The 21,840-nt window shown below is 34.2% G+C and overlaps 2 protein-coding genes across 3 annotated transcripts; both read right to left on the bottom strand.

Moving 5' to 3' along the window:
• LOC109328739 (probable LRR receptor-like serine/threonine-protein kinase At2g24230) lies at positions 3,003-6,581 on the bottom strand. 2 transcript variants are annotated; one of them, XM_019562341.1, is made up of 2 exons: positions 6,345-6,581; positions 3,003-5,736 (listed from the first exon to the last, which is right to left on the bottom strand). In XM_019562341.1, the coding sequence occupies exon 2, from the start codon at positions 5,682-5,684 to the stop codon at positions 3,120-3,122; it is 2,565 nt and encodes an 854-aa protein (XP_019417886.1). In that variant the 5' UTR covers positions 5,685-5,736; positions 6,345-6,581; the 3' UTR covers positions 3,003-3,119. The 2 variants fall into 2 exon arrangements, with proteins under 2 accessions (XP_019417886.1, XP_019417885.1); XM_019562340.1 differs by having other exon boundaries at positions 3,003-5,845; positions 6,452-6,581.
• Positions 15,422-21,840, bottom strand: LOC109327644 (omega-6 fatty acid desaturase, chloroplastic-like). Its single transcript, XM_019560817.1, has 10 exons — positions 21,796-21,840; positions 21,642-21,702; positions 20,457-20,695; positions 19,621-19,764; positions 19,365-19,516; positions 18,402-18,524; positions 17,927-18,104; positions 16,947-17,065; positions 16,249-16,363; positions 15,422-15,792 (listed from the first exon to the last, which is right to left on the bottom strand). The coding sequence occupies exons 1-10, from the start codon at positions 21,838-21,840 to the stop codon at positions 15,631-15,633; spliced, it is 1,338 nt and encodes a 445-aa protein (XP_019416362.1). The 3' UTR covers positions 15,422-15,630.

Here is a 21,840-nt window from a genome sequence, read left to right as displayed (position 1 = left end):
GAAAGTCCTACATAACTACATTGCAATATAAAGTGGAACAACTTCACATTATAAAACTATGACTACTTTTACTTTTTTTTATATGCATTATTACACAACTAAAGTTAGTAATGTTACCTTTACAAAATTTATTTTGCAATGAAAAGTAAAATCAGGTTAGCTCATAGTGGCCCACATATGTGCAACTCAAATTTTCTATTGTAATAAAATGATGCTTACATATGATGGCCAACCAACCAAAACACTATTCAAGGTTGAAACTTGTCTTCATCATGCTCCGCATGTTAAAAACATTATCATGCATTGATGAGGAGTGAAGGCTTCTTTGATTTACTTTAAATTTGTTCTCTCTCTTTCAAAGATGTTTTTCTAGACCTTAATTGTGTATTACCCCAAATTTAACAACATACATTTAACTGTATTTGTGTGTGTAAAAGCTATTAGATATGAGGCAGATCCTAGTTAAAAATTCAACAACTCTTCATTTATGCTCTAGTATCAATCACAACGAAAATCTTTTAATTATTAACAGACGGTGAATGGTCCAAATATTGAGTAGTGTATTAAAATAGTATAATATAAATATATATAATAATTAAATAGGTTGGACAATTAAGTTTAAAAAATATTTTAGATGGTCTAAAATGTCGCCCCTATATAAGGTGTTTTCTGAATTTAATAGGTATCGTTCTAATAAGAAAAAGAAGAAATGCAATACTTGATGATTATATTGTATATCTTCAAGAATCTTAGGAAAACATCGGTTTAGCAAATGATGATTTAACCAACTTCTATCAAGTTATGCATAGTTCTAACTCTCAACGGTGAATTGATGCTATGAAAGATGAGATAAAATTTATGCATAATAATGATGATGTTCGTGATCTTATCAAATTACCTGAAGGTGGGAAACCTTTTAATTATAAATGGATATTTACAATCAAGAAAAACTTAAAGGGTAACATTGAGAGAAATAAAGTTCGCTAAAGACTATAATTAGAAAGAAAACATTTACTATAAATAATCATTCTCTCTACTATATTCAAATGATTCTTTTAGAATAATATTTGCACTATTTGATTTAGAAATTCATCACATGGATGTTAAGACCATATTTCTAAATGGTGGTATCGAAGAAATAATCTAATATGGTGCAACCAGATTTTTTTGTTGTCAAATGACTCAAATATGACAATGGGTAACCACAAATAATTTTTAATGTTTTTTAATTTGTGGGTACTCGTAGATCCGCTAGTTACCCAAAGAGCTATTGGTAGTAGACCCAACGAGTATCAGTATGGGTCTAGGGCGGGTCTGGGTCCAAAAATGTAGCAACGGGACGGGTCCAGGTAATGCACTACCTGGACCCAACCAGACCCATTGTCATCCCTAGACTCAAAGTCCATGGTATGTAAATTAAATAAATCCATCTACGACCTTAAACACAATTCTCGTCAATGGTATCATGAGTTCCATCAAGTCATTACCACAGATTTAGTGAGAGAAAATTTATATTCTTAATATTATATGTCAATGATATGTTGCTTGTCAGCACTGATATGATTGTTTCACAAGACCAAAAGATTTCTAACTAAGAATTTCGAGATGAAAGATATTGGGGAAGCTTCTTTTGTGTTAGGTACTCAGATACTAAGAAATTGCTCTCAAAGTATCCTAAGGTTGTCACAAGAGAGCTATATTTATAAAGTCCTACAAATATTCGATTTTAAAGATAATAAGTCATGATATACCCCTAATAGCTAAGAGAGACAAGTTTAGTCTTGTAAGAATGACTTGAAAGATATGATATTCAAATGATTCCATATACATCTATAGTTGGAAGTTTAATTTATCCTAGTTTACACATGTGCAGACATAACGATTATCCTGAGAGTTTTGGGAAGATATTTGAGAAAACTTTGAATGAATCATTGGAAGACAGTCAAATGTGCAATGCATTACTTGAAGAGAACAAATGAGTATATGCTCAGTTACCATAAGTCTAACAGTCTACAGATCATTTAATACTCTGACTCTGATTTTGTTGGATTTCAAGACAACAAACGCTCCACATCTCGATATGTCTTTATGTTGATTGGAGGTGCTATCTCTTGGAAGTATACTAAACAGACACACATAGCTCATTCAACCATAGGTGCATAGTTCATGACTTGTTTTGAGACAACGGACCATGGGATATGATTGCATAATTTTATCATTGACGTACGTGTGGTCAATGGCTTGAAAGACCAATGAAAATTTATTGTAAAAACTAACAACAAGTCAAGAGTTCTTTAGTCCAACAACAATAGGATTTCTACAAAGTCAAAATTTATTGACATTAAGTTTCTATTTGTTAAAGAAAATGTTCAAAATAAACAAATTTCCATAGAATATATATTATATAGGAACACATTTTATGCTTGCTGGTTCATTGACTAAGGGTGTGTTATCTAAGGTCTAAGGGTGTGGTATCTAAGATCTTTTATGAGCATATTGCTTTTATGACTGTTCCCTAAGACACCTTAATTAAGTGAGAGTCTATATACTTTATAGTTTACTTTGAGACGTTTATATTTGTTTTATGTATAATAAGATTGATGATTTGTTGTTCTGAATCTTACTTATGTATTTTTTATGAAATTATTGCGCTACAATTAAAGTTTTGGATCAATCTTATTAAATGCTAAATAAAATTCACTTGAAAATATACATATTTAAGATTGCATGACATAAAATTTTCATATCACTCATCTATATTTTATCTCTGTCATTACATATATTAAAACAATGATCAACATGGTTTTGGTCTGTCCAATTCCTGTTAGAATCTCTAATTCGTAGTGAGTGTATTATTTATGTTTAGACTTCTACTTATCAATTTCATTGGGATGTTTATTCATTTTATATATAGAAACCAGATGATCAAGTTCTGGTGCATATTTATCAAAGCTTTTTTCATCTATAGATCTACTTGGAGATGGATAGTAGAAAGGAAAGAGAGATGAATATCAAAAATAGAATTCCAATAACTTATCCTTTTACATTTACATCAAAACTCAAAGGCCTAAAACTAAACAAAACCAGATCATTTCATTTTCTTCTTGTTCATAATGCTGCTAATTAGCCGAAGGTTCAATATCTTTCAGAAGTCCAACTATCTGCTGCATGCTCGGTCGTTTAGAAGGAAGGTCTGCAGTGCAAAGATAACCAATCTTAAGGGCCTCCTCCATTTGGTGTTCTGGTCCGGTATCGCGAATTTTCATATCAATAGCTCTTGAAGCATTGTTGTTTCTTACAAGTCCTCTTACCCAACTTACCAAAGTTGCTTCTTTCTCAACAAGATAGTCATCTCCAACCGGCTTCTTTCCAGTTAGTAGCTCCAAGAGAACAACGCCGAAACAGTATACATCAGATTTTGGTGTTAGGGTGTCGAATTCTGGTTGAGAAAACTCTGGTGGAACATAACCAGGAGTACCGAGTGCAATCTCCTCATCCAAGCCACTCCCAAAAATCTTAGCCAGCCCAAAATCAGAAAGTCTTGGCTCCAAGTTATAGTCCAAATAAACACTGCTAGCTTTAACATCTCTGTGAATAATCGGTGGTGAGCATCCGTGATGCAGAAATGCCAATGCTCGGGCCGCACCAAGAGCGATTTTGTGACGAAACCTCCAAGTTGTGAGGAATCCTTCAGTCCCAGCAATTTGAATTCTATTATCATCTTCCCATGTGTCTGTGCTCCAATCATCTGTCCTTTGTAGTAAACCGAGTGGCAAGTCGTAAAGCAAATTTTGCAAGTTCCCGTTCTCCATGTAATCATATATGGCAATCCTCTGATCCCTGGCTACACAATAACCAGTTAGAGGAACAAGATTGGGGTGCTTGATTCGACCAAGATACTCAAGCTCTCTTGCAGCTTCTTGATCTGTCAATGTAGATCCTAAGGCTAGAACTTTAACCGCGACATGAATACCACCGGGTAGAAAGCATCTATAAACAGGCCCAAATTTTCCATCAGCCAAAAGCGTACCCCTATCGAAATTTGAAGTTGCAGCCAAGAGGTCTGCAAATGTAATACTCAACAGTGGCTTCTCAAAGATAACTACTGGGACTGATGTCGCTTGCTTAACGTCAGGCACCCAAGTTGTTGAATCAGTCTTGAATGAGAAGGGACCTGATATATTTGGTTCTTCTTTGTGCGAACTTTGCTTAAGTGGCCGTGATTTGTTTTTCCTCAGGCAACCAAATGCTACCAAAAGCCCGGTAAGCAAACAGATAACTGAGAGGGACAATGCTAGAGCTAGCTTCATTACCTTATGTTGAGAGTCTCTTTTTTTCAAAAGACTTGGGTTTGCAGCAATTGGGCAACTGTTCATTGATCCAAAGAATGCTGTTTTGAGGACATAAGGTTTGATTTCCGGAGCGCAGATGGTTAAGTTATTGTAAGAGAAATTGTATGTCTCCATCTGTGGGAGTTTCTCCAATATTAATGGAGGGACTTCTCCACTGAAATTGTTGTTTGAAAGGTCAAGAAATTGAAGGTTCTTAGTGTTCAGTAAGGGGATTCGTCCGATAAGATGATTCATAGAAATATCAAGTGCATTGAAACTACTCAGGTTTGAGATTTCATCAGGAATGTAACCAACCAGGCTAGATTTGGACAAGTTCAGATATTCCAGTCTAGAGAGCATTGCAAAGTTGGGAAATTTCTGTCTAGTAAATCTATTGTGAGCAAGATTAAGGTGGTTTAGATTATGGAATTCATTCAAGTTTCGGAAAATTTCCCCACTAAACTGATTCTCTGACAAATCCAGATAGACTAATTGAGACCAATTGTAATTAGAGTTGAGGTGTACCTGAGAAAGGTGACCTTGAAATTGGTTTCTGCTAAGGTCCATAAACTCCAGACTTCCCTGAAACACACCCATTACCGAACCCTGAAACGAATTGCCAGATAAGTTGAGACTCACAATAGAATTTAACCCAGAAATGTCTGAATCACTGCCATAAATATTATTCTGAGCAAGGTTTAAGGTCCTAAGCTTAGGAAAAGCAGCATCAAAACCATGTGGAATTGTCCCATTAAGCTGATTTGTCGAAAGATCAATTGAAACTAGAGAACGGCACTTAAGAATTGCATGAGGTATGCTTTTCTGAAATCTGTTGTTGTTAAGTTTAAGGACCTCTAGACTCTCAAAGGAGCCAATAGTTTCAGGAATTTCCCCAGAGAAATTGTTGCTGGATAAGTCAAATATTTCTAGCAAACCGAAGTTTCCGATGTTATTAGTCAATGAGCCAGAAATGTTATTGGATGAAAGGTTAAGCTTCTTGAGTAAGCTTAAACTCCAGAAATCCGAAGGCAAGGCAGTGATTTTGTTGTTGCTAAGATCCAAAGATTCAAGCTGGCTGAGCTTGCCTATGGTTGTATCAGGAATAGGGCCTGATAGACCCATACCCGAAAATACTAACTTAACAACATGTTCTCTATTGGCATCACAAGAAACTCTTTCCCATGAACAAATAGAAGCAGAGAAGTTGTAATAGGCCTCTGAATATGTTGAAGTAAAACTCATTTTCTTCAAGAACTCGGATACAAGGAAGTCATCAGTATTTGGTTGCTGAGATGATGAGTGCTTGAAGAAAAATGTCAGAACAAGAACTGAACCAAATATCCCAAAACCCATCAGAACAAATACCTGAAAACTTCCACCACCTTAGGGAAATCCTCTATCAGAACTACAAAATCATAATGACCATATCATAGAAGATATGATGGATTGTGTACCTCTATGGAAACCAATTCTTTTGTGTATTCCAAATCTCCATGAACTTGTCAGCAGCAACACTGTTCTCAAAAGGAATACAGAAGAAAATTAGTTGTTAGAAATTGTGCTTGAAACATGAAGAATAACACTATCCTTATGATGGATTCTACTCTATTACTAAAGGGTAATTACAAATCACCTCTACAGAACTTACCTAAGCCACATAGATATTATTAGTATGCAATGTTGATAATCTTACTACCAAGAATTATATGATTAAGATAGAATTCACACTAATAATTTTCCTTGGAAAGATAGGAATGATTTAACAGAACCTAAGAAATAATTTTTTTTACAGCAGAGTTGAGCCTTGGATGATTCAAAGACACTAAGCATAGAGTAGAAGAAAGAAGTTACAAGCTTTCAAATTCTAGTACTTTGTTTTTTTCTTCCTGTTTTTTTAAGCAAAGAAATTAACTATGATATAAGTATGTAACACAAAGGTTTTGGATTTTAAGTAGAGCATGTAAGATAAGACAACCTTTGTCTGGGTTTGAAGATCCATGTAGACTAACACAATAAAGGAAACAAGAAAAACAAAGAAACAAAGCATGCAATGCAAGAAGCAAAGTATTATATTTGTCTGAACTATAGATTATGAGAAAGCTATGTTTCTTCAGGCTTACCTTTTTGTTTTGCAGAACACTTTAGTTAGAGATGGATTCTAAAGAAACAAAAAAGGTTTTTTGTTTACCCTTGGAGTGAGGCAAAGACAGCTGAACATGCAACTATGCAAGTTAGTATGAACCAGAAACGAAACACATAGTTACTTGGTAAAAAATATTATGAACAATTTATCACTTTTTATAAGACTTCCTACAGTTTGGTAATTTTAATATGTAGTAAATAAGATAAATTTTGATGCCAATAGTTTTATGGTAATTTTTTATTTATAAATTATTTCATTTAGTGCTAAGACTTTCACTTATCTATTTGCATCCAATATGATACTTCATACTTAAATATACTCAACAATCTTCCTATCAAGTGTGAGTACCACACCCTTATTGGTCTGCTCCTCCTTAAGTCCACCATGTTCCAGCTGAAGTATTGGCTCTAATACATTTGTTGGACTCGATCAAGACCCTGATCCTCCAATCACGGGGAGTTCCATTGTTAATAAGACATGGGAAGAATGAAAAACTATAAGTGAGATATCATATCTTGAATCAAAACTTCAAAGCAATATTTATGTGACTCTTTTCCACACTTATATACTCTTTCACATACCGGAAGTAAAGAACAGTATAAGGTTTATATGGGTTGAGGTTCATAAATGAGAAGGAAATGAATTGTAATAAAGAGTGAGGATGAGGTTGGTGAATATATCATGAATTTGTTGGTGGGAATTCAATGATTCTTCATTGAGATATTATTATCACCATTTAGGGTCCATGGAAGGAAACTGTTTCTTTCTCATTAATTTTCTTTTCAAAAGTAGGAACTGTTCATTGTACTCCTGTCTGCCAGGTGCTTTAGGAGTTTTAATTTCGCAGGGAGTAAATTTATAGCCAAAGTTTTTTAATAGATAAAATTGGGTATTTATTTGCTCCTAACTTTTTATTTTCATAAATATTTTGATGAGTCTTGTTTTAGGTTTAAATACATCTTTTTTTTCAATACAAATTTTCTTATTTTATAATTTGTTTCTACACTTTTATTTGTTAGCTCCTAATTTTATTTTTCATTTTTATCACCTGCATCATGTAGCTACACCAATACACATGCCTAATTTAAATGGATTAAATAGATAAATATCTACTTCCTTAAAATTTGGTTTTCTCACTACTTTTTGTAATATTAGCTTCTTTGTTGCATGGTACTGATTAAATAGAAGTTTGAGGATGATTTAACCTATTTAGTTACATAGAAGTCAAAGTTCAATTTTTTGAAGCGTCATTTATTGGGAGAGGCAATCATGCATCTTGAAAAAATTAGTTCCTTACCCAAAAAAGATGAGAGGATATTCTTCGTATCCAAAAAAATTGTATTAATACAGTTAGAAGTTGGAACATCAAGGAATATTTGACAAACTTCTAGTATTTATATCATATTACCATGATATCTTTCTATTGGTAGATTTCTTATTTTGAGAAGGCTCTATGATCATGTCCCAGTATAGTTACAAATTACTCAATTAGCAATCTTTTCCAATGCAGCTAATGCTAATGCATTGAATTTTTGTTAGAGGTCCACCCTATATCATGTGGTAAAATCATTTCTAATATATAGAGATTGTTCATCATGCTTATGCTATAAAAGAGGTAGATCGGTGCTATAGAAGTTGAAAAGGGCGAGACTCTAGGGAATAGGGAAGATAGAGAATGTTAGACCTCCAATTAGGAGGGTATTTCAGAGAAGAAAGAAAGAGAGTAAGGGTATATTGGAAAAGAAAGAAAAGGGGCTTGTACACATGACTCTAACCAACAAGGCACTTGTTAGGAGTTGGTTGGTTAGGAAGATACTAGAATCAGAATGAAGAGGTGAACATGAGGACAGAAGGGGGTACGTAAATAGCAGACAATCAATTGAGAGAATTAGGGGTGATTGTATCATAGGAAGAAGGAAACTATTCCTCTTGTATTGCCTTCCTTTTATCACAGTAATAAATCATTTCTATATCTTGTGTTCTACACTATTTCTCTACTGTGAGTAAAATATTATGCACTTGTTTTGTCTAAATTCTCTGCCATTTCTTTCTTAACTTGGTTGGTTCCTATCAAGTTGGTATCATAGCTCCCGATCTTAGGAGCATTTGGATGGTATCAACAAGAATGGAAAATAAATTAGAAAATGTGGAGAAGAGGTTGGAGGGAATGCAAACCTCTCTTTAAGAAACCTTAAGGCAACAAATTAAGACATTGATAAGAACAGTAATTGATCGTTTAGAGGAAATAGTGGGGGAAATAATGGGGTTGGGGTGAGAAGGCGTTGGGGAAAATAGTAATCTAGAATAGAGGTATCGTAAGGAGTGATTACACAACAACGAGGAGACAAGGCGGGGGGAATGGGTGAAGAGGGTTAAAGTCCCATACTTTGCTGGAGAAGATCCCCATGGGTGGGTGTATAGAGTTGAACGTTACTTTGAGATCAATTGAATCCTAGAAGAAGAGAAGGTAGATACCGCAATAGTATCTTTGGAAGGGAATGCATTAAACTAGTATCAATGGTGGTAGCGGTGAGATGGCCTTTATTTCGATAAGCTTTGATGAGTCGATTTCAGGTAACTTTGTCGGAAAACTCATATGAGGCATTGATGGGGTTGAAGCAGAAGGGAACAGTCATGGAATACAGAGGGCAGTTTGAACTATGGTATGCCCCCTCCGTTATGCAGATGAATAATTTATGAAATAAGTTTTTATAAATGGCCTTAAAGAAGATATTAAAGCAGAAGTTGGACTGATGAGTTCTGCTGATTTGAATGAGTTAATGGAGGTGGCTCAAAGGGTAGAAGAAAGGAATCGGATTCTAGGTCGATCTCATGGATACCCGTCTCGCAACAATGGACTTGGGTTCACTAAAACAACTTTGGTGGGACGTTGCACCGGGGCCCAAGATCTCAAAGAGACCCTTCATGAGACCTATGATAATTTTAGTCATAGAGAGAATTCACGCACCCATTTGGGGAATTTTGAAAACACCAACACAAAGGGGGGGGACCAATTTTCATGAAGGGGAAAATCCCAGTGGAAATCGAAGATGGATAAGGTTCAAAAGGCTTACTAAAGAGGAGGAGAATGAGAAGAGGAGGAGAAGTTTATGCTTCCATTGTGATGAGAGATACTTTCTAGGACACATTTGCTGCAACAAACAACTCCATGTTATTTTGTTAGGTCAAGACGAAGAGAAAGAAGAAGATGAAGAAATCGAAGAGGAAACAAAAAAGGAACTCAATTTAGAGTTGAATGTGAGTAGTAATGCGAGGATGACGTCAAACAATACGTTGAAGCCGTGGGGAACCATTAAAGGTCGTAAGGTCATAGTTGATCGAGGTCGTACCCGATACAAATAATATAACAATTAAATCTGCAGTACTAGGAAGTGACTCCTAGGTCGTTTCCTAAGGATTATCTTTCAAGCAAAGCTTCAAACACCTTATACTCACACACAAGGGGGGTTTTGTTGTTGGATAGTATGAACATAAATCAAATTCAGAAACAGTAGTTAAACAATGTAATAAAACGGCTAAATCCCTTTGGTTCGTTTGTTCACAACTCAATCCTCGGTTTCAAAAGATTATTTTCAGATTCCAACCATTAACTTCCGAATTTGTTGAGAATCAATTAACTAAGCGATAATCAATTCAAAGTTCCAGAACCTAAACATCAAACTAAGCGAAATCAGTAAAAGTATGAAACGATTAACAAATTCACACGAACTAAGCATTCATGCACTAGAGAGAGTAAATCAACTAAGTGAAGATAAACTCAACCAACCAGTTTCTAAGCAATGGCATTAAGCAAACCATATTCAGAAAAGATAGAAGAAATCAACAATAAAGAAACCGAAAATGCATTAATAACAAAACCTCAAGAGTTGTGATACATTACCAAAGGAACTTAGTCTAGAAATTTAGCCTTCCATGTCAATGGAAGAGCAAACCGAAAATGATAAAATGAAGAAGAGTGAAACCCTAGCAGAGCAAAAAGAGGGAAAACCGAAAATGTATGTTTTTCAAAGTGAGGCAAAGTAAAAGTGTGTGTGTTTAGAGTGGCGAATCTGAATTGAACCCCTCCAACACACATAAACTGAATTGGGCCTAAACAATGGACTCAAAGCCAAATTACAATAAAAACAACTCCTAAATTAAAAATACAATCTTCACTTCAACACATATCCTCGACTTCCATAATGCCCAAAATGCCATTGGTGCCAAATGTGATCTGAAAATGATAATAGATTTAATCAGGCCAAATAATCCCAAATTAACTCATTTTAGGAATATTAGTCCAATAAAGTCTAAAACACTAAACCATGTGAAACAAAGTCAATTAGGCACCAAGAATCATCAATCATGCTAAATTAAAGTTATGAATAAATGGTGGATTCTGGGGCTTCCCATAATTTATTAGCCTTGGGAATAGTATAAGAGTTGAAGATTGCTACTAAAAACACACAAGGTTATTTTGTTGGAGTGGGGAATGGGAAACGCCTCTGAAGCCAGGGTGTGTGAAGAGATGTGAAACTCCATCTTCCAACTCTAAAGGTTACTCAAGATTTCTATTTATTTAAAATGGTATGTGTGGATGTCATTTTAGGGTGTGAGTGGTTGAAAAGTTTCGGCAATTTCAGTGCAGATTTGGGGCATTATTTGTTAGAAATTCAAGATAAGAGGAAGTTCATTAAAGTAAGAGGAAGTTTTTTGAGGCGCATAAGTTGCAATGCCTTGAAATCTGTCAAGAATTACAGGGAGTCAGAGTACATAATTTGCTTCCTCAAGGGTTTTAGTGAGCAATATGACTATGTGAAGTCCCAAAACCTTCTCATGGAACCACTTCCATCAATGAACAAGGTATTCTCCATGGTTATTCAGCAAGAGAGAGGCAAAGTATATGGAGAAAACAAGAACACCATTAATTCCAACAAATCTTGGAAGACCCAAAGGAATAAGAAATGTAGGAAGAAATAACCTAGATTACAATAGGACAACAAGGAGATTCCAAGGAAATGGAGCAACAAGATCTTTTGGCAAGAGATCTGGATCAAATAGCAACAACAAAGTGTGCACTTTCTCTGGGAAAGAAGGGCACTATAAAGACTTGTTATTTTAAACATGGATTTCCCCAAACTTTAAATTCAAATCAAGACAATAAGGTGAATCTATCAATAATGTGACTATCAAACAAGAAAACAAAAATTCTCTCATTAAAACATAACAAAGGGAGAATAATGACAATCATTAGAAGAAAATGCTTCACTTAAGTATTAATAATGATCATAATATCATCCAAGTTAGTTGTGAGATAACCAGTGATGATCACCAACACATTTCATGTAATCCTTTCCACAATAAATCTGGAATTCTTGATAGTGGTGCTACTGATCATATCACCAATAGTACATCAAATTTTACATACTTTAGGAGCATCAAACCCATGCATGTTAAACTTCCTAATAACATTATTGTTCTTGCAAAACATTCAGGGACCATTAATCTAAGTAAAAGTCTTATCCTATACAATGTTTTACACATTCCAAATTTCAAATACAACTTAATTTCCATGAATAAGCTTGCATGCTCCCTTAAATGCAAGCTTGTGTTTGATAAATACACTTTTTTCATCCAGGATATGACTACTTCGAGGATGATTGGTCATGTTGAAGCTCTAAACAATCTCTACTAATTCAATAGAAATGCCAATTTGAAAAATGTTGCTCACACTGTTAGCTCCTTAGGAAAATGCAGTGATATTGCTTTTGATATTTGGCATTTCAGATTAGGTCATCCCTCATTTTTAGTTCTTCAACATGTTAACAAATAATTTCCTTTTGTAAAGTTTGATGCAAATAAAGTGTGTGATTTTTGTTACCTTGGAAAGCAATCCAGATTGTCCTTTCCCAAAAGTTCTTCTCTTACCATAGATGCCTTTGAACTCATTTACATGGATATTTGGGGACCTCTTTGCTATCCCAACTATCTATGGTCAAAGATACTTTCTAACTATTGTGGATGACTTCATAAGACATACATGGATTTTCCTCATGATGAACAAGTCTGAAACAAGAAATCTTGTTCAAAATATTATGCAGTTGGTCATTACACAATACAATAAGAAAATTAAAGCTATTAGGACTGACAATGGCCTTGAATTCATGTTACCCACCTTTTATGCTGAACTTGGAATTGTTCACCAAAGATCCTGTGTTGAAACACCACAGCAAAATTTTGTGTTGGAAAGAAAACACGGGCACATTTAAACATTACTCATTGCCTTCTATTCTAGGTTAACCTACCAAAAGGATTTTGGGGCTTTGTTGCTAAGCATGTTGTCCACTTGATCGACAAATTACCTACACATGTCATTCATTATCAATCCCCTTCAGAAGTTTTGTTTGGTAAGAAACCTAACATTCATAATCTCAAGGTCTTTGGTTGCTTAGCTTATGCTTCCACCATTGTCAGCCATAGAGCCAAGTTAGACCCTAGGGCTACAAAGTGTGTTCCTTGGTTACAAACCAATAACAAAAGGGTCCATCTTATATGATCTATCATCTATGACCCCCGTTTCATACCCTCCCAACATTAGAAGATCCACTAAGCCTTCTCATTCACCCACTTACTTGCACGACTATCACTGTAGTCTATTAACTACAACATGAAGCCTCCAACACCAAACTTAAACATCCCTTAATCCATGTTATGGCCTATACTGTCTTTTCCCCCACTCATTTTCACCATTCCCTTTCCATCACAACACACATTAAGCCTAAGACCAGGCCATCAAATCCAATGAATAGATCAAGGCCATGAATACTAAACTTTTAGCCTTACAATAAACCAACACTTGGACTCTTACACCTCTACCACCTAATAAATATGCCATAGGCTGTAAGTGGGTTTATAAACTCAAATATCACTCTGATGGCACCATGGAGAGACACAAGGCACGCCTTGTGGCCAAATGAATCAACCAAATAGAGGATTTATGGTCAAATTAACCATTGTTAGACTTTTACTTGCATTGGCTACCATCCAAGGCTCGACCCTTAACCAAATTTATGTGAATAATGCTTTCTTACATAGAGACCTTAATGAAGAGGTCTTCATGATCCTTCCACCAGGAGTCCAAACCTCTAAACCAAACCTCATCTACAAATTAAAAAAGTCTATTTATGGCTTGAAACAAGCAAGTAGACAATGGTTTGCCAAATTGTCTACCAACCTTCTTAACCTTGGTTACACCCAATCTCACCATGACCACTCTCTGTTTACATAATCCACTCCATCTCACTTCACATCCCTTATCATCTATGTGGATGATTTAATTTTGGTTAGCACTGACATAATGAAAATTAATTCTATGAAACTTCATTTGGATGCCAAATGCAAAATTAAAGACTTTGGTCCCTTGAAATAGTTCCTAGGTCTTGAGGTAGCCAGATCCAAGTTAGGAATCACACTACCAACCAAAATACTCTCTAGATCTTCTCTCAGACATTGGATTCCTCACTTCAAAACCTGTCCCCACCCCCATGGTGAAAGACACCCATTTATACCCTATTGATAGTGATCCATACTTTGACCCTATGTTATATAGACAACTCGTTGGAAGACTTCTATATTTAACAAACACTAGGCCTGATCTTAGCTTTATTACACAACAACTAAGCCAATTTATGACTGCTCCTACCATAAAAATTATAAAGCCCTCACTTGTGTCCTTCATTACATAAAAGAGACACCTAGTCAAGGCCTCTTCGACCTTGCTTCCTCTATTTTGCAGCTTAAGGGATTTAGCGATTCGGATTGGACTTCATGCCCTAACACTAGGACGTTTATCTCTGCATATTGTATGTTCCTAGGTGATTCCTTTGTTTCTTGGAAATCTAAGAAACAAAATATTGTTTCTCATTCTTCCTCTGAATCTGAATATTGTGCCTTGGTTTTTGCTTCATGTGAAATCCAATGGGTAACTTATCTTCTCAAAGACTTCAAGGTTCATTATAAAGAACCTACATTGTTGTATTGTAACAACAATTCTGTCTAGTATATTGTGGCAAGCTCTATATTCCATGAACGTATGAAACATATAGAAATTGATTGTCATATAGCAAGAAAACGTCTACAAAATAAGCTATTCCACTTGCTTCCTACTTCCAAACAAAAACATGTTGATGATACTCTAACTAAGGCTTTTGAACCTTATCCTTTTGGCTATTTGTTGGGCAAGCTGGGAGTAATTAACCTATACTCTCCAGCTTGAGGGAGGATAGTAAAATATATATATATATGTTTGCTTCTTTGTCTTTGCAGGTCATATTGGCCCATGGAATAATCAAATTGACTGAGACATTCTTAATTGTTGCCAATGTATTGGACCAGGATGGGCAGGATAGCAGGGCAACTTGATCAACGATGCATGGGACAAAATGACTGACAGATTTGGCCAAGAATACAACATTCTAACCGAGAAACCCAAGGCTATTGCTCAGCTTTTTGGCCCACTTGGCTTTGCTTGTTTAGCATCACATGCACCACCCTATTTTGTGCAGATAATTGCTCTCTATTTTATACGCATGTTTTATTCCTTTTATTCTAGTTAGTTAGTTTGCTTATGTTATAAGCAAGTTAGTTAGTTTGCTTATGTTATAAGCAAGTTAGTTAGTTATAGCCTAGCAGTTTTTCGTTGTATATATATTGGATATTTTGTATCTTTGTTAATCAATCAATAAAAAAATATACAAAAGTTTATGCTCTCTTACAATGATTTCCTTTATCGCATCAGGACACATTAGACTATATCGATATAAAAAATATTTTTTTACTCACAAAGTAATTCATACTGTAACAGCCATAATCACATTAAACGTAATCGGAACAACAACTATAATTACGACCGTAACCACAATTTAAAACATTGTTATTCTTAAACTTGAAGATACAAAAATAATCCGTATAAGATACACTTCACGTACATTTAGATTCTTTAATACTTGTTCACATAAAGTTCTGATAATATGATCATCTAACAAGAATCTCTCAGCTTTACTTTAACTTTCACTACCACTTTATTTAATTATTTAAACTACTACTCAATAATTGAAAAGGCTAAGCCTTGTTTGGAACTTTACAACTACATATTAATCAAGCAAAATTTGGCATTGCTTTCCTTAGAAATGTGATTGGACCTGAATCTTCAGGAGCAAGTTCATCAAATGCAACATAATTTTTCTCCTTATCATACACATGGCAAATAGTCAAGATTGTCTTCATCAATCGCCAATTCCATGTTGCTTCATTCATATACTGTTCATCCAACACAATAATAATACTAATTAGCGACTATGACATTCATCCACATATTATAACTATAATGTTGATTGACATTAGAAGTTCATAAAGCTTAGATATAAAGTATACAATTTTTTTAAGTGAATTGTTGATTTTAATTTGTAGCACTGGTATAACAAAATAGCCATATCTTTATTTGGACTACAAAGCATATGTTCTTTAAAATCTTGATTTGAAATAAGATAATAATTCTGAGAAAGACTAAAAGGTAAAGAAATGTTCAATTCCTCGGAGTGACACGCGTTAGGAGGGTAGTCACACACCCTAAAAGAGATTAATTTTTTATTCATAAGGTGATGGATACTTTTAGTAGTACCAAATAAAGAAAGAAGACAATAATTTGCATTTAATAAAACAATGATCCTTATTCAACATTTGAGGATAGAAAATTAGCATTATAAAATTACTCACCTTTCCCCAATTTTCTTGCAGAGACTGATGAGCTGCTCGTAAATTATAGCTTGGGATCTTTGGGGATATGTGGTGTGGAATATGAACATTGATATCATGGCAAAGAATCTCAACCCTATTAAAAAAAGAAGTCAGAATATACCAGTTTAATCAACAAACATAGTTATCAACTTGCCTATAAAAAAACCTAGTTCTCTTTAAAATGTAAAAAACATACTTATCTATATAATATTGATCAATCTTATATAAGACTTGGTGATAGAAAGTGCTTAGAAATTCTAATATAGTACTAGTAAGTAAAAAAATATGGTCGGCTTACACTTATTAAATGTATATAGTCTTATCATCATAAGAAAATAAACTGTTTTCAAGATTTGAATTTATGAAGAACCTTGGCGATGAAGAAGAAAAATTGACATATATGTATTGGTGCATGGAAATCAAGTGAGACATAACATATGGACAATAAGATGATTCTATTTTATAAATTTGACATATTCACTGGTATGGATATTAGAAAATTTGTAAACATTTAGACATTCAAAAGATTATTAATAAAAGTAACATGGAAGCACTTATATTAGATCTTCTTAATCCACAAAGGTATCAGCAATAAAGCTAAATTGTGAAACATGCCCCACCATGTGTCAAATAATGAGCAAAAAAAACATGGATTAGAAAGAGGAAAAATTAATTACCATTTAGGATAATTGCAATGAACAGTTCCATTAAGCTGAGCTTGTGCAGCATTCCACTCATCAGAGTCTTTGAAAGGTATATGTGGTGCAGAATGATGTACCATGGTAAAAGTACTCATCTATAATTCAGTCCAAACCAACAATTCTTAGATAAAGAACCCTTTATTATAACTACATTTTACTATTTAGGATATGTTTATGAGTTGTTGAATTTTGGAGGAAAAGAAGAGAAATTGAAAATTTTAGAGCCATGAAATACACTTATGAGATGAGTCTGAAACCTTCCATTTTCATTCCTTTATCTTAAAAACCTAATTCACAAAAGAACCCTTAAAATCTAGACACAAGACCATATTATTGATTATATAGAAAATGTAAAATGAAGCTTTTGAAGGGTAGGGAGAGGAAAGATAGAGCAAAACAAAGAGTCAAAAGTCATCAAAAATCCAATATATGGTAAGTAATAACAAAGACAAAATTTCCTATACTGATTCAAACAAATGCTAATGATACTAACACCAATTTTCTTAGAGCATACGATCCTAGGAAGAAACATGTAATTTTGTACTATAATACCTCTGGAAAAAGTCATGCATCATCACATTCAAGTGAAAGGCAAGTATTTTATGATGAATTAACATTAAGGTTCAATACTAACCTGAGCCACTAAAGAAACATAAATCAAATGTTTAAACAATTGGCTAGTTATTAAAAAAAGGTTCCATCCTCTAGTTTATGGGAGCATATCTTATATCCTAAGAATATGTACAACTTCATGTACTTTCTCATTAGTATGTAAAGTTAATATATACTTAATTCATGTTTTAGTTTTTTAACCAATGAAAAAATAAGGAGTATATGAAGTAACAAAGTTTGGGATGAAGGATATGGTCCCTAGTTTATAATAAGTACTTCACACATGAAGAAAAAAACAGATTATAAGCTATATACAAGATCAAGAGAGCAAAGTATAAAATTACCCAAAAGTGATAACCCAACCATGGCATCAACCAGTAATTAATCCATCCCATGATTCCTGTCTTGTAAATAATCAATGGCCATGCAACTGCCATAAAGGAAAACACACAAGCTAAACTTATCATCACCCTCTTTACTTCACTGGATCTGAACTTCTTCAAATCAAAGTGCCACATAACCCTGTAAGGATGTGAACCAATATCAACATTAACCATAAATTTAAGGGTAGAATTAAACTTAAGAGTACTCAATCCAATGTAGCAATCCTTAAGGAACCATACAAAGATAAATGACATACTCGACCTTAAGGGTTTGTTTATGAGTTAGGTTTTAGAAGGGATGAGAGGGAAAAGAAAGAATTTAGAGTCTTGAAATACACTTGTTAGATGACTCTGGAGCCTTCTATTTTCATTCTTTCCCCTCCAAAACTCAACTCACAAACAAATATTAAGGGAAAAGATCTTTTATGTGCCATACCAGTGAGCAATAGACATCAAAGGGCGAACAGGACCATATCCATAAGTTATCGCTTTCCGCATAAGAGGAGATGAATCAAAGTCTTCTTTCAAAATAGGGTGCCAAGCAGTATCTTCATATAACCTATCACATAGGATATGCTTTTAGTTTAAAAGTACAGAATGAAACAGTGATCTACTGATTTAGCCGATTAAGGTGGACATGATAATCAATAAGGTGTTGGTCTAGTGGCATAAAACCCTATTAAAAGGTCAAAGGATTGATTCCTACGAGCTACACTTTTTGGGAAGGGCGGTCACGCACTCCGAAATCCAAAAGTAATTAGTTCATTACCCAGAAAGAGTGAGGAGATACTATTTGTTATACCAAAAAAATGTCGACGTGATACAAAAGATAAAGAAAAATAGGTCCATGAGGAGTGTTTTTTCTGCATACATACACAGAACACATTTGTTCTCTACAATATATTACAGATCTTGACAATATGTACATATAATATGCATTCTCTTCTTTCTATATCACCACCACCTTGTGTTTGTATTGTACTTAAGAGAAAGAAATTCATATGTAATAGAGAGATGGGTATTTCACAGAATCAAAATTAACTAAGCAGCAAACTTTGCTTCCTTGCCTATCAACTCAAATTTGAATGAACCAATTGGTCTAATGGTGTAATGCCCAGATAGATCTCTAGAAAGATCAAAAGGTTAAAGATTTGATTTATGTGAGAGATGCTTGTTGAGAGGAATATTCACACACCTCGAAAGGAAGCAGTTCCTTACCTACGACTAAAGGGATACTATTGGTAGTACAAAAAAATTATTAACAATATTAAAGCATGTATTAGTACTCCACATTGAATGAAAATATAGCAAATTAGAGTCCTCTATAACTATACATATTGATTCAACAAAATCTGCAAGATGCACTAACAAAAACAAAATAGTAAGACACATTGCTTACATGTTTGTCTTAGCATGATGCTGGTCATGCTTGAATCTCCATGCCTCATAAGGATAAATGAGGGGCATTAAGGCCACATTTCCAACAATGTCTTCAACCAATTTGTACTTTGAAAATGATTTGTGGGCACAATCATGGGCTACAACAAATAACTGTATAGCCAAAAAGAAAAGAGAATAAGAAAAGTTTTAGAAAAATAACTGAGAAACTGGTATAAGAAAACATTATAGAAAATAAGGAAAGTTATTGAACTCACCCCAGTTACTGCAGTTCCTGTCCATGCCCAAGCAAAAGGAAGTAGATACCATGGTGAATTTGAAATCAAAAAGAGCCCCAATGTATAGGAAGTAACAGATATTAAAACTGTTCTCCATGATTTCATTTCATCAATCTCCAACACCTTAATGCATACAGGAAAAGAATCAAGATCAATGATTTAATAATCAATAATTAACAATAAAATTGTTTTTCATCCTTTCTCATCTTAACAATTGAAAATGCGGTCATGATGTGGTTGTGAAGTGCAATTTAAAACACTTATGGTATCTATGATTAAATTCCGGGCCACATCACATGATGCTGCCGCAATATTGCAGTTGCGGTGACCTGCACAACTGCATCACACCGCAATTACAATGTGACACCGAACCACACAATGATGTTGTTGCACCAGGATGCCACAAACTACATCATATCACATTTAGGCTATCAGACCGCATCATGCTACATTGGGTCGCATTGAATTAAAAAATATTTATTTAATCACAAAATAATTAATACTGGAACGACCTCAATCTGCATTGCAACAGCCGTATTCACAGTAATCGCAACTGCAACCGCAAATGCAATTTAAAACAGTGGATGATATATAAAGTATTGGTTGGACATGTACATGACAGGATAGTCCCATTGAGCTAGACATGAGATATTATGTCTTGAACTAAAACCTTAACAATAATAATTTCCAATTATAAATGATTTAAGCTGATCCCCTCATATCCAATTTGACAGTTACATATTGAATATACCAACCAAACAATTAAGTGTAGAATCTAATAACAGAAATGTTACATAGATCTAAAGAAAAGACACCTTCTTAGGAAGGGAATTAAGGACATCCTTTAATGTAACATTGTCTGGAAGTGGTTCTCCAATCTTCTCAAAACCATATTTTTCAGCAATTTCTCTTCTGTACTCATCACTTTCAAGTGGAGATGGGGCAACTGGAACTGCTACAGCTTTTATGGCAGTATGTTTCCTCAGAGGAAGTAAATGACTTTGATGCCCCAACCCTTTGCCTACAAGACTACCTCCATTTGTATTACATATGCCTGAAGCATAATGAGAATGAGTTAGTTGAAAGGGGCAAAGTAACCCATATCATTTTTGTTAATTAAGACATGAAAATAAGCATTTGTTGAGTAAAGGTCTCTCTATCAAATTACGGACCACATCACCCAATGTATAATGTAGTTGTGGTTATACCTATAATCATATCACACCGTAATTGTGGTGTGATATCGAATGAAATGATGTATCTGCATCGGACTACATTTTGGTCGTATTAGATTACATCAAATTCAAAAATATTTTTTTAGTCACAAAAAATTATACGGCAATGGCCACAATGACAATTATAGCGACGCAGACAGTAACCGCAATTTAAAAGACTAATATGCATGTTGAAAATAAATATTAAAAGTTTAACAAAACAAAGGGGCACATTCTTCATAGTTGTAAAGACATAAATGGCAACTAATTTTGCTCAATGTAAATTTGACTCTAAGAATATTATTAGCATGGGTAGTAAAGTTTAAAAAAGTTGCTTATCTTCCAATAGAAAAACATGAAGAACCCTATATTACTTACTTAGAATAAGCCTTCCTACAAAATATAAAAAAATCACAATCCAATCAAATTAGACACACCAGTTATCACAATTTGAAACTATTAAGTATTGCATGGTTCTTATCAATCAATGTTTTCCCTTTGATCAACACATGCAATATGTAAGTGACAACTTATGATGCACATACACTCCAAAAATGAAAAAGTATCATTATCATTCCCCTAACAAGATGAGAAAAGAATGTATGCACATACACTGTCAGTGCATTATTTACTATCGATGTTTAATCATTATTCACTCTTAAAAAAAAAGTAATACAAATGAATAGTTAATAATATACTGACTGTGTATAAATCTTTACTAGTATATAGATTTTACACTCTAAGAAGATAGTATTTCATGTTATGAAAACTATTTTGAATGCATACCAGGTGATGAGAACTGCACTGCAATGTTCCTTTTGTTAATAATAGGCTTCTGGGGTGAAGCCTGCAAAGCCAAATCACAAGACAAGAATAAAACACAATATTATTAAATCCAACATAAACTAAGGAACATAGAAGAATAAAATTATAATAGCACCTTGAATTGGAATAATGAATCTACAAGTGCAAGCCTACAAGACAT

This window comes from Lupinus angustifolius, chromosome LG15 (genome assembly GCF_001865875.1).
Source record: "Lupinus angustifolius cultivar Tanjil chromosome LG15, LupAngTanjil_v1.0, whole genome shotgun sequence".
Classification (NCBI taxonomy): Eukaryota; Viridiplantae; Streptophyta; class Magnoliopsida; order Fabales; family Fabaceae; genus Lupinus; species Lupinus angustifolius.
Note: the sequence above shows the minus strand (reverse complement) of the source record. Positions and strands in the feature narration are given on the sequence as shown.

What these genes read in the sequence shown, in the direction of transcription:
- LOC109328739 (XM_019562341.1), bottom strand. Translation starts at nt 5,684, where the DNA reads ATGGGTTTTGGGATATTTGGTTCAGTTCTTGTTCTGACATTTTTCTTC.
- LOC109327644 (XM_019560817.1), bottom strand. Translation starts at nt 21,840, where the DNA reads ATGTCTTGTAGGCTTGCACTTGTAGATTCATTATTCCAATTCAAG. An exon ending in TTAATTCCCTTCCTAAGAAG is followed by an intron (nt 19,765 to 20,456) that starts GTGTCTTTTCTT and finishes GTATGCATTAAG; the next exon opens with GTGTTGGAGATTGATGAAAT. An exon ending in TTGATGTCTATTGCTCACTG is followed by an intron (nt 18,105 to 18,401) that starts GTATGGCACATA and finishes ACATCCTTACAG; the next exon opens with GGTTATGTGGCACTTTGATT.